We start from the raw sequence: 14,656 nt of genomic DNA, 5'->3' as shown, positions 1-14,656 counted from the left end.
GCCAGAGAGCTCATAGGGGTAATGGCTGTGTCAGCAAGATTACAAGTAAAAGCAAACAAACATGATTCCAAAATTCACACTTTAATTGTCAAACACCAAATTAATGACAAAGTTGTAATTCTTCAGCTGCCAGATTTGAAACTGTCACTATTTGTTAAATCACCAGTCATATTATTCATCTCTGGTTCATAAATACGGATCTATGTATGAAAATGTTGTATTGACACTGTATATACAACTAATGGAAAACAATAGGAAATTGACCACCAAACCTGCTATTCACACACTTAACAATTACTGTAAACAACCACTGCAACAGTTCAGTTGCATGCTCTGTGCCTGCGAGAGTGACCAGCAGGCCAAATGGAGCTGCAGAGCGCGTGCAATGGGATTGGCCTTATTGCTTGTGGCATCTGCAGGGACTTGATCTGTTTTAAGCTTTGTGAAACAAGATTACAGTAATGCCCTAGATGCTCATGCACGGTGAACAGGCAAACTCAACGAGATACTAGCTTCTGCACTGCAGGGTCAATGGCAAATTCAAAATGGTGATAATTTTACTTTGCAAATATTATTTACAACAATTATTTACAATATATTACATTATTAAACAATGGGCGTGAACCCATGTATTAAAGGGTTTGCTGAAGGTACATTATAAAATGTCAAGCGTTAATAAACATTAATGCAATGTGTAATAAAATGTGGTGTTGGGAAATTGTTACAGAATGAGCCAACTTGCCATACGATATTATATTTAAGCCATGGCAACATTGGAAATTGAGGCACAAATAGTTTTTACTGTAGCCTGATAATGTCCTCCCGTTTTGAGAAAAACAAGTTCCATGTTTAATGGATTAGCCCAATCACAGGATGGGACAGTTCTGACCACAAAAGTTATACATTATGTCCAACATGTCTGGTTCCTGTTGTCTCACGACACCATGGCCCTTCCCAGGCTGCTTGGCTATAACCTGGCCATCGGGAGGACCGTCCACCAGTGGGTGAACTTTGTTATCCAGCATTTTAAACTCAGCATTGGGCAGTGTTCCGTTCCTCTCTGCCCAACTCCTGGTTTCCTCTGACTCCTCCTTTGATTGTGGCACAACATTGTCAATATTTGTACTGCTCTGGTCACCCTGAGCTGCCTGTATGTCTGAGTCACTCGTCTGGCGAACAGAGAAGTAGATGCACTTTGATTTGTCTGTGTCTTCTGAATCAGACTTGTTATTGAAAGGGGAGTATGCAGGGTCTTTCTCTTTTGTGTTATCATTTGCTTCCTCATCTTTGGGAGGTTCGCCGAAGGCTTTGTTTATACTAACTGGCTCTGAGATAGACTTTCTGATCTGATTTCCCTTTACATCAATTGTGACATCTACAGGTCCGACCTGTCCTGCGTGCAACGTGATGCATCGCGGCGCTTCGCTATTGGTGGAACTGAGGTAAGACAAATCGGACATTACTTTGGAGAAAATGCTTGCAGCCGTCCTCTCTGCAGAGGACGGCCTTTCACCATGAGCACCTTTAGTGTTGGTGTCTTTCTTGCCATAAAGTCTCTCAATCGTTCGCATCACCAAGCCTTTGGCGATTGACTTCCTGGATGAGTCGTCGTCGCCACTGGACAGATCACTCGATTGAGATTGATAACCGCCGCTGTCTGAAGTCTCTGTTCTGTAGTCCGACAGCTCGGAGGTGTTCGGGCTTGGGAATCTCCTCTGACCATACTGAATGTCTCCGACACTTTTGGCCATGAACATCTCTTTAATGGACTTGACCTTTCTGCCCTCCGGCTCTCTGGTTATGACACCACTGCAGTCATAGCTAAAAGATAGCGAAGATTGCAGTGCTGCTCCAGTGCAGAGGACCGTCGGAGGTGGTGCCACGTCTGTAATAGCAGGCGCTTCTTTTTTTGACGAGTGTCTGACTAGTGAACAATTCTTTTCCTGGCTCGAGTCAGCCACCTGTTTTTCCAACTTACTTATCCTCTCTGCCACGGATTGTAATTTTTGTTCAGAATTATATTTTGGCTCTTCCTCCACCTTTTCACGTTTTCCATTCTCTTTGGATTGGCTATCCTGTTCATCGTCTGCTTTGGTGTGTTCTACCTCTTCGGTGTGTTCTCCACAACTTCTGTGGTCGTTCCCACTGTCTTCGTCGACATCAGAATATATGATGCTACGATGTAGCTTTGATGTGCTTTGAATGTTTATCAAATTGTTGTTGTTCACACAAGTGTGAGCATCAGTGTGGTCCAAGTGGTCAGCACGGTGTTCGAACTCTAAACTGACCTTGCCCAACATAGATGTATTGTCACTCTCCTCTCTGCTATCCTGTAGATCAGAGGATTTCTCACGGCATAACTGATCGTCAAACTGACTGTCTTGTTCCTCCAAGCTATCCAGCCGGTCTGCCTCTGACAAACTTTCTTCAATAATAACATTTAGCTCCTTGTGTTCGAAGTGGCGTTCCTCTTCATCTGAGGCAGACGCCTGCTTAACGGATCTTTCTATAGGTGAGTTGACTCTTTCTTTTCTAGGTGAGTTGACTTTGTTGCTGAGCTGCTGCTGAACCAGACAACATTTATTGTCTGGTTCCTCTCCCTCTGAAGTTGACCGCCCTTCCACATCTAGACTACAACCGCTCTCTCCACTGCTGACATTTAGTCCCATGCAGTTGAGTGCTTCTTCACTGTCTGCCTCACTGGGTGACTGCGTGTCCTCGACCTTTGCCCTTATGTCTTTGTCATCCAGAGAGCCGGGTGAGCTTGTCTTGTGAGCATGAACCTCACCTTGCGAATCTTGTGAGTTCTGCTCTTCATTTACATTTAGTCCCATGCAGTTGAGCGCTTCTTCACTGTCTGCCTCACTGGGTGAGGACTGCTTGTCCTCGACCTTTGCCCTTATGTCCTTGTCATTCAGAGAGCCGGGTGAGCTTGTCTTGTCAGCATGAACCTCACCTTGCGAATCTTGCGAGCTCTGCTCTTCATTTTGATCGAGCTCGCTATCGTTAGCGGCTTCTTCTGTGTGGCAGATGTCTAAATTGACTTTTTCAATTGTTTTGGCGTCCATCTTTCCGTCATCATCGCTCTCAGTTCTTATGTTCTCAGGCATTGCAGCCAGCTCCTTCTTGAGCTCTTCAGGTATGCCAAGTTCATTGATTATCTCATCAATAACACTTTCATCAGCATTGCTTGACACAGTCAAACGCTCATGCTCCGAGTTATTTGGTGTAGGGGTACGACTCTTGTATTCTTCACTGAGTTGCTTAAAACCCTTCCAGCCTTGCAGAAGTTGTGTTGAAGTTGACTTTTGCAAATCTGACAGACTATTTTTCAGCTCCTGGTCATCCTCAATGTTTGCAAGTTCTATAAGAGAATCGATCATTTTCAGAGCCTCAGCACAGCTTACATCGTTTGCATTAATTTTAAGTGTTGTGTTCGTGTTTAAGTTAGAAAGGCCTTCTTTTAAAGTCATAACAGACAGAAAAGCCAAGAGAGCTTTAGTTGATGAGCCAAAAATTGAGGCCACGTGACCGGAAAAGTCAGGCAAACTGTTGGACTTCTCCAGACACGATGGACGGTTATGTGTGATTTGTCTAATTGATTTAATTGAGTAGCAGAGCTTTTCAAGCACAGGCTCAATGTTTGGCTGGCTCTGCAGATTTAATGGCTGTGGCATCACCTGGGTTTCTACCATCAATTTCTGCTCATTTTCATCTTTTAAATTATTCAGAGGCATGGAAGTAGATTTTTCCAACTGTGATTCTTTGCGTTTTTGTAGTGAGGGTGATCTTTTCAGTGTCTGGTTTTTCTGCTCTTTTTCTGCATCATCAAGTGACATATTTCTGGACAATAGCTTATTTTTTGACTTGAGCTTTGGTGACAGCACCTCCAGTGACTCAGTATATGGAGAGAGTTTCTTTTGCAAAATATCTTTACTGGGTAACGTCTTTCTCTCTATGGAGGGGCTGCTCTTTAGTGTTGCTATCTTTTTTGTGGCCAGGCTCGGTGACATACTTTCATCCAGGGAGCGGTGATTAGATGATATAGAGGTATTTCTCATTAGTGTAGCCCTTTCCAGCGAAGGACTCCTGGATGTTTGTTTGTTTTTAATAAGAAGATCATTTGGAAGTTCTGACTTTTCCATTCTGACCTTTTTTGCCAGGAATTTAGGTGATGATGACACGTTTTGAGTGGAGAGTTGAGATGATGTTTTAATTGCTTTTGTCTCTGTAAGTGGATTACTGGTTTGGGTTGGGTCCTCATTTGACGTTAGGCTCGCAGATGAAGCTCTCTGATCAGATACTAAACTAGTTGGTGATGCAGACACGCAATATGAAGGACTATTAGCAGTTATGGCCAAATCTAAGACACCATTTGATGTTGGTGTATTTTCTTTGCTTGGCTGTTGTGTGCTATTCAACACTGGGCTGTTTAATGTCATAGTGTGTTCAATTGCGATCTCAACAGGAACGGATGCTGTTGTTGCTTCCAAAGCAGCATCGCTTGTTAAAGCAGATATTTCTAGCGAAGCCTTTCTGAGAGACATTTTCCTCTCAAAAGAGAGATTACTGACCAGCCGTGCCTTTCTCACAGACGGAGTTCTTGATAAAGGGCTGTCTGTCATCGTGGGCGGACTCTGTGTCTTTTCCATGGTGCAGTCTGGAGGTGGTGACGGCTGCTGGTCAGTTGTGGGACTGATAGATACAGGTCTAACACCCTCTGATGTTAGACTCAGTGATGACTCCATGTATAATGGAGTGCTTTGCACAGAGGAGGCCTCTATTTCAGTGTTTGATAGATTCGGTTTATCCACAGTCGTCTTTGGAACTGAGGTTTCTTCAGGTGTTGATTTGTTTTCCACTTGACTGTCTGAACATGCCATTGTTGGGGGTTCGGGGGACGAGGACTTCTCTTCTAAAGAGTTATTGACTGAGGTGTCCGTATTTATTTGCTGAGTGAGCAATGAAATTTCCTCCAGCGGTGGACTTGACAATGATTGTTTGTTTTCAAAGGACTGGATTCTCTGTTTCACGTTGCATTTAAGTGAACCACCTGGTGATGGGATAGTTTCTAAAGTTTGTTTAGCCTTTGCATTGATCGTGTCACAATAAATGTCTGGCTCATTGGATGTAGGACCAATCTCTGTTCTGGTCTGTGTTGTTTGATTGTCCTCATTTGGGTAGATGCTAGGGTTGGGCTGGGCCTTCTCCAACCAGTGCTCAACATATTCATTAATAACAGAACTGGAGGAGTTGCACGCAGGCAGTGACATGCATTCACTGATGTCATCAGACTCTCTGCCTTTTTTTCTCTCCTTATGCATTGAGTTCTGACGTTCTAGTTTCCCCCTCGGTGGGATTTGTTCAGTGGGAGCCACATCCAGCATGTTCTTTTCAAAAGACATGGCCTCGCCGTTCTTGTCTTTCAATGGTGATAATATGTTCTGATCTCCAGTGTGTGTCGACTCTGAGCTCTTTGTGTGAACTCCTTTGTCATCCTTTTTTTGTGGTGAATGTTTATTCTTGTCACTTTTGACATGTTTATTTCCATAAATTCCTTTTAGGAAGCCAGTACTGGAAAATGGTTTGACCATTTTTTTGTTCTCTAATTCATCTGCCTTATTTTGCTTAGCTCTCTTCCCTGGTGATGTAATCCTCCGAACTTGCTTCATGATTCCTTTGGGCTTTGGGGACATTTTCTTAGCTTTATTGGCTACTCTTTGCTGGGGACTTTCTGACTGTGACCCTAACTGAAACGAAGCTCCACCCTTAGCTGGTTTGGGCAAGACTTGTTTTTGTTCTCTCTCTTCTGTCGATGGTGGCCAGTCTTCTTCGGTGATGTCCGGTGGCGCTGGGAAATCAAACGAAACGTTGTTGGCCCTCCAGATGTCGTTAGACTCTGAAGCCGTGGAGGGCCTCCCGAGCTCTGTTTCAAAATTATTACCAGTGGAACACTGTGTCGCGTCCGAGGTGGACGGTCGCCCGCAAAGAAATGCAGACATGGACACGTCCTGTGCGCCGCAGTGGCTGTTTGCGAGATAATTATCCTGGCACGCCTGCTGGTCGTATATGTGTAAGATAGTCTCTGTAACCTCCTCTCCGCTGTTCTGAACCTGTAGAATCTCAGCCATTCCTGTTTGGTCAACAGAGTTGAGCCTTCTTGGCTTGGGCACCGGCCTGGTGCTGCTCTGTTTGACCACGCAGTATTGCTCGGTCAACTCCCCGCTCCGTGTTTGTTCCGTGTAGGAGTATGAACCCACCATGCCCTCATGAACTCCCTCCGGTGTCACCGATGTAATGCTCTCCACGGAGGTGCACTCCTGCCTAAATCCCAGGGGACCTGGGGTAGCCGCTCTCCTGGGGGATGACGCATCTGACTGTGCTGCCATATTATCCCCTTTATTCTCATCCTCACTGGGAATTCCATTTTCCAGTAGCAGTGGCTCCTCCGTGGACGCGACCTGTGACGCGTTGGTCTCCGGCTCAGGCAAGTCGTTCACGCTGAGCTCATTGGCCATGCTGGACCGGGTCACCGTGGTCGTCCAGTGGACGGTTTCCTCCTCTTTCACGGTCAGACGCACTCTCATCTCCACCGTCATGCTCCCGTCCTGGTTCACCCGGAAGGACTTCTCAATGTCGTCGTCCGCCGGCCCCTCGGTTCCGTCCTCGAAACAGGGCTCCTCCCCCTCCGTCTCGGCGACAGACTCCAGCATGTGGACCGTCTCCAGCTCGACGGAGCCCGTCACGTGGCTGGGGAAGTCATACGAGCTCCCTGTGATGGAGTTCCGTATCTGGTTCAAAAAGTGTCGCTCGGAGGACGGGGAGAAAAGCCTCGATTTAGAGGTATTCGCCATGGACTTCTTTTTACCTTTTAGAGGTAAAAGGAAAAAAGAAGAGAAGGGGAAAATGTTAGACAAGACTTTAGAATGGCAGAACAAAGAAGCCCTATCCACTGTTCATAATGCACGTATACAACTGTCAGCGGCATTGAGAGAGAGGGCATGTAGGTAATCTGCAGTATTATGAAGCATACTACCGCCTCAGCACTTTCTCACTGTTCATCCCATGAGTGGACTCGACTGGGAGCTGGTAGATTATAGCGCGCAGGTTTATTGGACTGAAGTATCAGTGGTGGTAAATGTACTCACATTTGTTTTACTTAAATAAAAGTCAATACTGCAATGTAGTTACAAGTAAAAGTCTCAAGAATTCAAAATGTATAAAACAATCATTTGAAAATAGCAGATCTACAAGCTCACAACGTGTCTCGATATGACACGTTGTGAGCTTTTAGATGTATGTTTTGTGATAATAATCCAAATCTACAAAGTCTAAAGTTTACTAATAATTGTAGTGGAGTAAAAAGTTCAATATTTGACTGTGATGTAGTGGAGTAAAAGTAAAAGTATGGAGTATACATTTTTTGAAATGATCAGTATATTAATGGCATAAATCAGCATCCTTCATAATTATGAATTTGTATTTAAAAGTAAATCAGAAACAAATCCCCAGTGATATGATAATATATATATATCGACAATTAAAATACAAAACGTTGAAATAGACTTACGGTGCTTTGGTCTTATTCTTCTAGGTCCTATTTTGTTGGTGGGCAGCCATGTTGGTGCAGGAGATTTCTGGGCATCGTAGTCGCTAGCCTTGAAAGGCTCCCTGCCTGCAGCCACCACAGTTCCAGAGCACAGTATCAAAGTTGGAAGGCCATCCACCTGTAGAAGACAGAAAGAAAGGTGGGTTCAGTTTTAGAGGAAGTACAAGAGGAAATTATTTATAGGGAGAGTGTCGTGTCCTTAGAAATATGCACCTTTTTTTACTAAAAGGATTATGTAAAACAGGAGGAAATCAATTGAATGAGAACCCACTTCCGTTCTTCTGCCCCTAAGGTGCAGCCAGGCCTATCCCAGAATGCAGACTATGGGCTACTGTAGAATGAGATATCCCAGTGCATGACTTCTCCTCTGTTATAAATAACATTATATTTAGTTAAAGTCTTTAACAAAACATGTTAACTCTACATGAAAATGGCAGGTATATTTGGCCTATAAATGAACCCTGGAGCAGGCCAATCTTAGCCTCACTAACATCTCCCAGTCAAGGAAGCAGAAGGTACACTTGGCTCAGGGAGTAGGACACCCCTGCCATGCATAGTCCCCAGTCCAGCTGCAGGGAGACGTCCCTAAACTCCGGAGATGTTCTGGGATAAAAGGGGCGAAACATGAAGGAAGGATGGCTCCCAGCTGATGATCCTGACAGCTGGTACTCGCAATGCTCATGACCAGCCGTAAAGGTGGTTGCACACCGGCCGCGTCTTTCGGAAAACCGATGGAGAAACGCAGCTTAAAAATCCGAATTCGCGCCCGGTGTGTGGAGACCTTTACACTTTAAAACACGTTTTCCTTTAGTCCTTTGTATTCATCTATCCAACCTTTCTGCAACCTCTGCTCCTATCCAGCATCCAGTGTATCCAGTGTTGAGAATGAGAGTGACATAATAACTGACATCATGAATGACTTCCTGTGGCTCCACTGTCATCAAAAAGAAGACGCCTGTAAAAAGGGAGGTAGGTATCGACCCAGTTTCCTATGCGCTGCTGCCTGCTATTGTCTACAGCCTATAATAGGATACACAATATTAAATGGAATTAGATTATTGCTCATATCGGGGCCTGTAACACCTCTGAGGCCTAACACCTCTCTCACACACTCTGTGACCCTGCCTGGGTCAGTCAGGTGGATGGCCCTAACAGTGAAGATAGTGCCATCGACCAGTTTTGTGATTAGAATAGAATTACAGGACTGGACTTTTCTCCTAAGCATTTTCCTTTTCTTTTTAGAACATAACTTCCTGTACACAAACCATCCTTGCAAAGCATATTGTAGCTAATGTCTAGCTGTGTGTGTATGTGTTCCGTAGTTAATCCTTTCTTCATGTTCTGGTCATTTAAATATACTAGTCCTTACCCGTTCTGAATATATGAACAGCAAATGATGTTCAGTGTGGGTAATCTATCTAATAATTGTTCTAATTCTAATGTCTATTTTGCTCGGTCGCTGTCCGTGTGGGTCTGTTACGCGGAAAAGTGTGTCCCAGTATTAATATGTGTCCGTCCCTCTATGGTCCGTCCCAACATGCATTTCACTGGTGACCCGGAAGTGGACCTACAGACAGCGACCGAGCAAAATAGATGGTGACCCGGAAGTGGACGGACAGACAGCGACCAGTCAAAATAGACAGCGGGCGAGCGATCGCTAAATTATTAGATAGATGCCTTACATAGGCCAATGTGCCAATAAGTGTCGTTGACAGTAAATAGTTCTGGTGGTGAGTTCATTGCGCCCGAAGGTCGCAGTTAACTATGGAATCGTGCGTTTTTCGTCACTCAAAATCCCCATACATGGGGCGTTTTTCACCACTCAAAATCCCCATACATGAGGCGTTTTTCGTCACTCAAAATCCCCATACATGGGGAAAGACTCCATATTAAGCCCTTCGTTCTGACAATCCATATGTTGATCCTTCCCCATCCATCCTTCCTCTTCGATGTCTCCCTTTTGACCTTATACCTGTCCATTTAAACTCTAGACGGGCCTGCCCCAAAGTTATTTGTGCAGCCACGCCTGGGCAGCCAGCGAAAACTAGAGTTCTCAACAGGCCCGAAAATTATGGCCCGGCCCTACCTGGACCATCATCAAACCCTGTACACTCAAGACACTGCCCCCGCTGCCACCCTTAGATCTCCATATATGGAGCTGACCTGTTCTGACATTCCATATGTTGATCTGACTTCATCACACCCTGTACACTCAAGACACGCTCCATATATGGCCAGTCGAATATATGGCCAGGTTGCTTCTCGCCCTCAGGCGTCTTACTGGTGTTAAATTAGTTAATGTTAAATTGTAAATTGAGTGTTGTAATTATGAGAAATAATGAGAAATGGCTGCATCATCGCGACAAAAACTTACACGTCTGCCGTCGGGCGTGTACAGTTTGACCACATGGAACTGCATCATCTGGGACACGTAATCCAGCAGAGCCTCGAAGGTGGGCGTGGTCCTCCTCTGAAGCATCACGGTGTGCCTCGTGGTGGGGTCGCCGTTGCGGAAGACCGTCAGCCTCTTGGGTGTGCGGAAGACCACGGGCTCCTGTTTGCCGCGTTTGTGCCTCTGTCTGAGCGCGGCGGCCCGCCTGGGGCGCTGCCGCCGCCTGGCCTGCTGCACGGCCGTGCGGCGCCCGCTGCTGAGGGGCCTGGCATGATACCACGGCGGCAGCTTCTTGCTGGCCTTCACCAGGTTGATGGGCTTGACCTTGCGGCTGTCGGAGCAGATGTAGGACTTGCCGTCCTCGAGCTCGTCCAGGGTGTGCACGGCGTGGACGCCCCGCGGCGTGGTGATGTTCCTCACGCCGAATGGCAGGGGCACCTTTTTGGACAGGCTGTCCAGGAGGGCGTCGAAGGACTTGAAGGTTCGGTTGTTGATGACCATGCGCAGCCCGCTGAACTGCGGGTCGCCGCTCTTGTAGAAGCAGATGCGCTTGGTGGGGATGGGGTCGATGAGGTTGGGGTGGCGCGAGGTGCCCAGGGTGTGGCCGCTCCCCAAGGACGGGTCCCTGGGGATCCTCCGAGGCCCCGTCTCGTTCATTCTAGCTGGCGGGCTGGAAGGAGGGAGACACAGTACAGGCTTATAGTACATATCAGGCTTGAGCCCCTAAAGAGTGCAGTGTCACACCCCGGAAATAGCTGATGCGTTGAGAGAGCTATTTTCTCAATTCTTTGCTAAAAGTGCCCTTTTATTTAGCATTTAGCATTAGTCAAATCACTATGTCAATTAGGGAAACTTTTATAAAATAATGTATAGCCTCTTTTCACTAGGGCAGAGACATAATGTCGACACGTTGTGAGCTTGTAGATCTGCTATTTTTAGACCACACCAGAGCGCAACCAAACTCATAAAATGACTTGTCTTAGTCTTGGTTATAACATTTTAGTCTAGTTTTTATTTGTTGACAAAATTGTCAAAATTACTCAGTTTTAATTTATTTGTATTATTCTTTTCATTTTTGTCAGTGAAGAAACATAGTCTACAAAAAAAATTCATCATAGTTTTAGTCAACGAAATCAACACTGCTTAGAATGTGTGCTGGTTGGCATATTTGTAAACAGCCTGGGTAACATATGTTGTTTACTGCTATCAGGTTAAAAGGCCACCGGGATAATTGACAGGTGACATGTTCACTTAATTGATTACCTGGCTTTGAGTAAACACAGCAACAAATAGCACAGCAACAGATATACACACAAACTATGATAATAAAGGTTTTATTAAAAGGATATATTGTTAGAAATACTAAAAAAGGGCATTTATTAAATAATTAGCATCAGCCATTTTGACTAACGATAATCAGTCGTCACTGATTCAAATAATCTCAGTATGGAATGGCATATATTATGCAGTAAGGATAGCAATATTGTACATTTAATAAAATAGTTGTAATATTGTTTCCCAATGTGTAGCACAGTATATCATTATGTATAGAGAAGAACATACATTATAACATTAATAATAAATGTAACTTTTGGTAATTTGTCATTATAACAGTTTGATTTGCACAATTAAAAGTGTCACTAAAATTAAGTGCATAATAATTCAGACTCCACCTTAGCCCATAGCCCTAACCTTGACGACCTTACAGGCTTATGCAAAAGCTAAAATATAATTTAGATAGTATGTTATGCCAGGTTCATTTGTAGACCTGGTATCCTAAATTTGTATAGTTTCAATGTACAGATTATTTTTAATATGTAAATCGCGCTGGTGTGCTAAATGCCTAAATTGTAAATTGCAATAGTTTTGTATTTGGAAAACAGCATGGCTGTGCGACCCATTTACAGTAAGCCTTGAGGAGCAATGCGCAGCTAGTCATTGAACTGGCCAACATTAGCTGAACACTGCTGAATACGTTCGGTGACAACCATCCATAGCAATTCACATTCATAAGTATTTGTAAATGTATGAACTCACCTATGTCAGCATTGTAAACATCCCAAATGTTTTGAAAGTATCCATAAAATGTTATCGCGTGCTCCACATCATGACCGTCGCTGAAACCAACTGCTCAGCAACAAGTTATTTCGGGAGGCACCATCACAGTTAATTTGCTTAATCTTTGCTTAAAGTTAATCTCCGCTACTGCAGTAGAGAGTGTGTGTGTGTGTGTGTGTGTGTGTGTGTGTGTGTGTGTGTGTGTGTGTGTGTGTGAGAGAGAGAGAGAGAAAATCCCCCTCGTACTGTAGGTGTGTCATACAGTAGTGCAGGTATGGTAAATCTTCTTGACATGCGTTACTCTTATTTGTCATTCTAATGTGTTTACGATACTTGAACACTGCATATTATTTTTAAATATAAACCTGGGAACCTATTTTCAATAGCAGGACTTTCCTTTGGTGTTGTACAACCTATTATAGCAATTAATTTATTTTATTTTATTTTATTAATTAATAAAACAAAATTAACTCAATTCTTAGCTAATGTCTTAGCTTTACTACTGTATATTACATGGCCTGAGTAGAGAGTACCAGCCTTATTGTGGCACTGCTACGTAAGCAACTAATATAAGCTAAGCACACTGTTTACATATAGAATAAGGACATTTCATGGATCTTAGCTGGGCCAAATTGGAGCAGATGGTATGCAGGTAAGTGGTCGTAATTTTCTAGCAGGGGTGTAATCTTGTTGAGGACGTCTTTAGATAACAAGGATTAAAGGGGCTTTCCACTCACCAGGACCCTCGGGAGAGAAGCACTGTTTTAAATGAACCCAGATGAGCAGAACAGCGATCGCACCACGGTTCACCTTTCACTTAAAGCAGGCCAGGGAAGAGGTTATGACCACAGAGAGGTCAGCCTTTTCCTTCAGCTTCAGCAAATGTACTTCAAGAAGTGTGTGACCTAAAAACACACATTTGACATTAAATTCAATTATGATTATTATTATTTTATTTTTGAATCTAGAGTGGAGTAGATTAGATACCAGCGTATTATGGGGGGTATTAGCCCGGTCATGTTGATGTTTAACAGCGTATTTTCTCTCTCTCTCTCTCTCTCTCTCTCAGGTTGCGTAAGAGTTACCAAAACTGAGATGTGGGGCTATTTCTGTCCTGAAGGGATTAGTCTAAAAGGGGGATGACATCATTCCGCTGTGAACCTGGTTGTAACGGAGGGAAAGGTATTAGAAAGACATGAGCAAGAACCTAGTCTGTTTGGTTTCAGCTTAGAAAATAAACTATGATTAGTTTGACAACTATTACCCAACTATTACATAAGAGTACAATTGTTACAGGTTCCACAGCATGCAGAAAATATGAATCATAATAAATTAATAGTAATTTGACTAGTTTGACTGCTGCTAGTGGTTATGGTAGTCAACTACTAGTTGGTGAAACCCAGAGAGAAAGAGAGAGAGTGTGAGTGTGTGAGAGAAAGATAGAGAAAGTCAGACAGGAGAAAGAGAGAGAGAGAGAAAGTGAGTTCTAGGAAGGAAGGAATCCATGCTGAGTCTGACCAGGCAGAGATGGAAGAATGCAGGAATGCCACAGCGGGCTCCCAATGCGCCCACCGCACGACCTGTTCCCAAAACAACTCTTAACTCTGAGCACAAAAATGTGAAAAATCCTTAAAAGGAAGCTTGGGTGAACAATGGAGGAAGCCTCCAGAGTAAACAGGTAGGCCGGGAGCCTGCATGCCCCTCATTCCAGCCCTCCACTCCAGAGATAAGGGACTCTAGCAAACTGTGAAATTAGAGGCGCTAAAAGAATGGGTGGGCACACAGGGATAGAGCAGTGACCATTGCGGACCCATGTCACCAGTGTTGCCAAGTCCGCTTGTTATAGGCAATGTTGGGCAAGTATTTGGGCTTGCTTCCACATTTATTTATTATTTAAACCGGTGGTTCTCAAATATTTTCACAACATGGACCCCCAAATTAATTTGTCCTTAACCCCCATCTGAAAATGTTTGTGCCAGGGAGCCCCATACCACATTTGTGTTTCATAAATATTCAAAATATTCCACATTTTATTTCACGATTTAAAAGCTTGTAGATCTGCTATTTTCAAATAGCCGATGTATACAGTATAGGTATAAGTGCTCATGTGGCCTATTATAGTTGCATCTTTTGGGCTTGTTTTCCTAGACCTCGTTGATTATTAGTTATTACTCACACAAAATATGCCAACACGGCACCCAAGCCATGTGCTTAGTACAGGCCTTAACCGTTCATTGGAACAAAACCTCAACTTCCATTAGAGTCACATAACCTGCGTCAGAGTTCTGACGAACCAGCTGGTGATATGAATACTGTTGTTTGTTCCCCTTCACATGATTACGCTTAAAATCACATGCTGCCATAACAGATGCCTGTCTTGTCTTGTCGTGCCGCGTGCAATCACCGCCACGCTTGCCACTTGCCCTATTTTTAGCCCGCCTAGCTCCTATACCGCAGCTAATTGGCGCCACGTTAGATTCAAACCTATGCTGTTAATGGGAAAAAATGTGTGATATGTTTTGGCCCTTGTCCCTCTTTCTATATTTGCTCTGGTGTCCTCCGCGCAGCTGCTCTGCATGATCTGTCCAGCTTTTGTT

The 14,656-nt window shown here is 44.1% G+C and overlaps 1 protein-coding gene across 1 annotated transcript; it reads right to left on the bottom strand.

Annotated features, from left to right (window-relative positions):
• Nucleotides 1-866: 866 nt before the first annotated feature.
• On the bottom strand, nucleotides 867-1,874 carry LOC310867902 (uncharacterized protein; the record flags this gene model as incomplete). The annotated part of the gene is made up of 1 exon (XM_083778072.1): nucleotides 867-1,874. The coding sequence occupies exon 1, from the start codon at nucleotides 1,755-1,757 to the stop codon at nucleotides 867-869; it is 891 nt and encodes a 296-aa protein (XP_083634198.1). The 5' UTR covers nucleotides 1,758-1,874.
• Between the last annotated feature and the right edge of the window lie 12,782 nt (nucleotides 1,875-14,656).

The sequence above is a fragment of the Protomyctophum parallelum genome, assembly GCF_964188405.1.
Source record: "Protomyctophum parallelum genome assembly, chromosome: 12".
Lineage (NCBI taxonomy): Eukaryota > Metazoa > Chordata > Actinopteri > Myctophiformes > Myctophidae > Protomyctophum > Protomyctophum parallelum.
The sequence above is the reverse complement of the archived record's forward strand: the minus strand, read 5'-3'. Positions and strand labels throughout refer to the sequence as shown.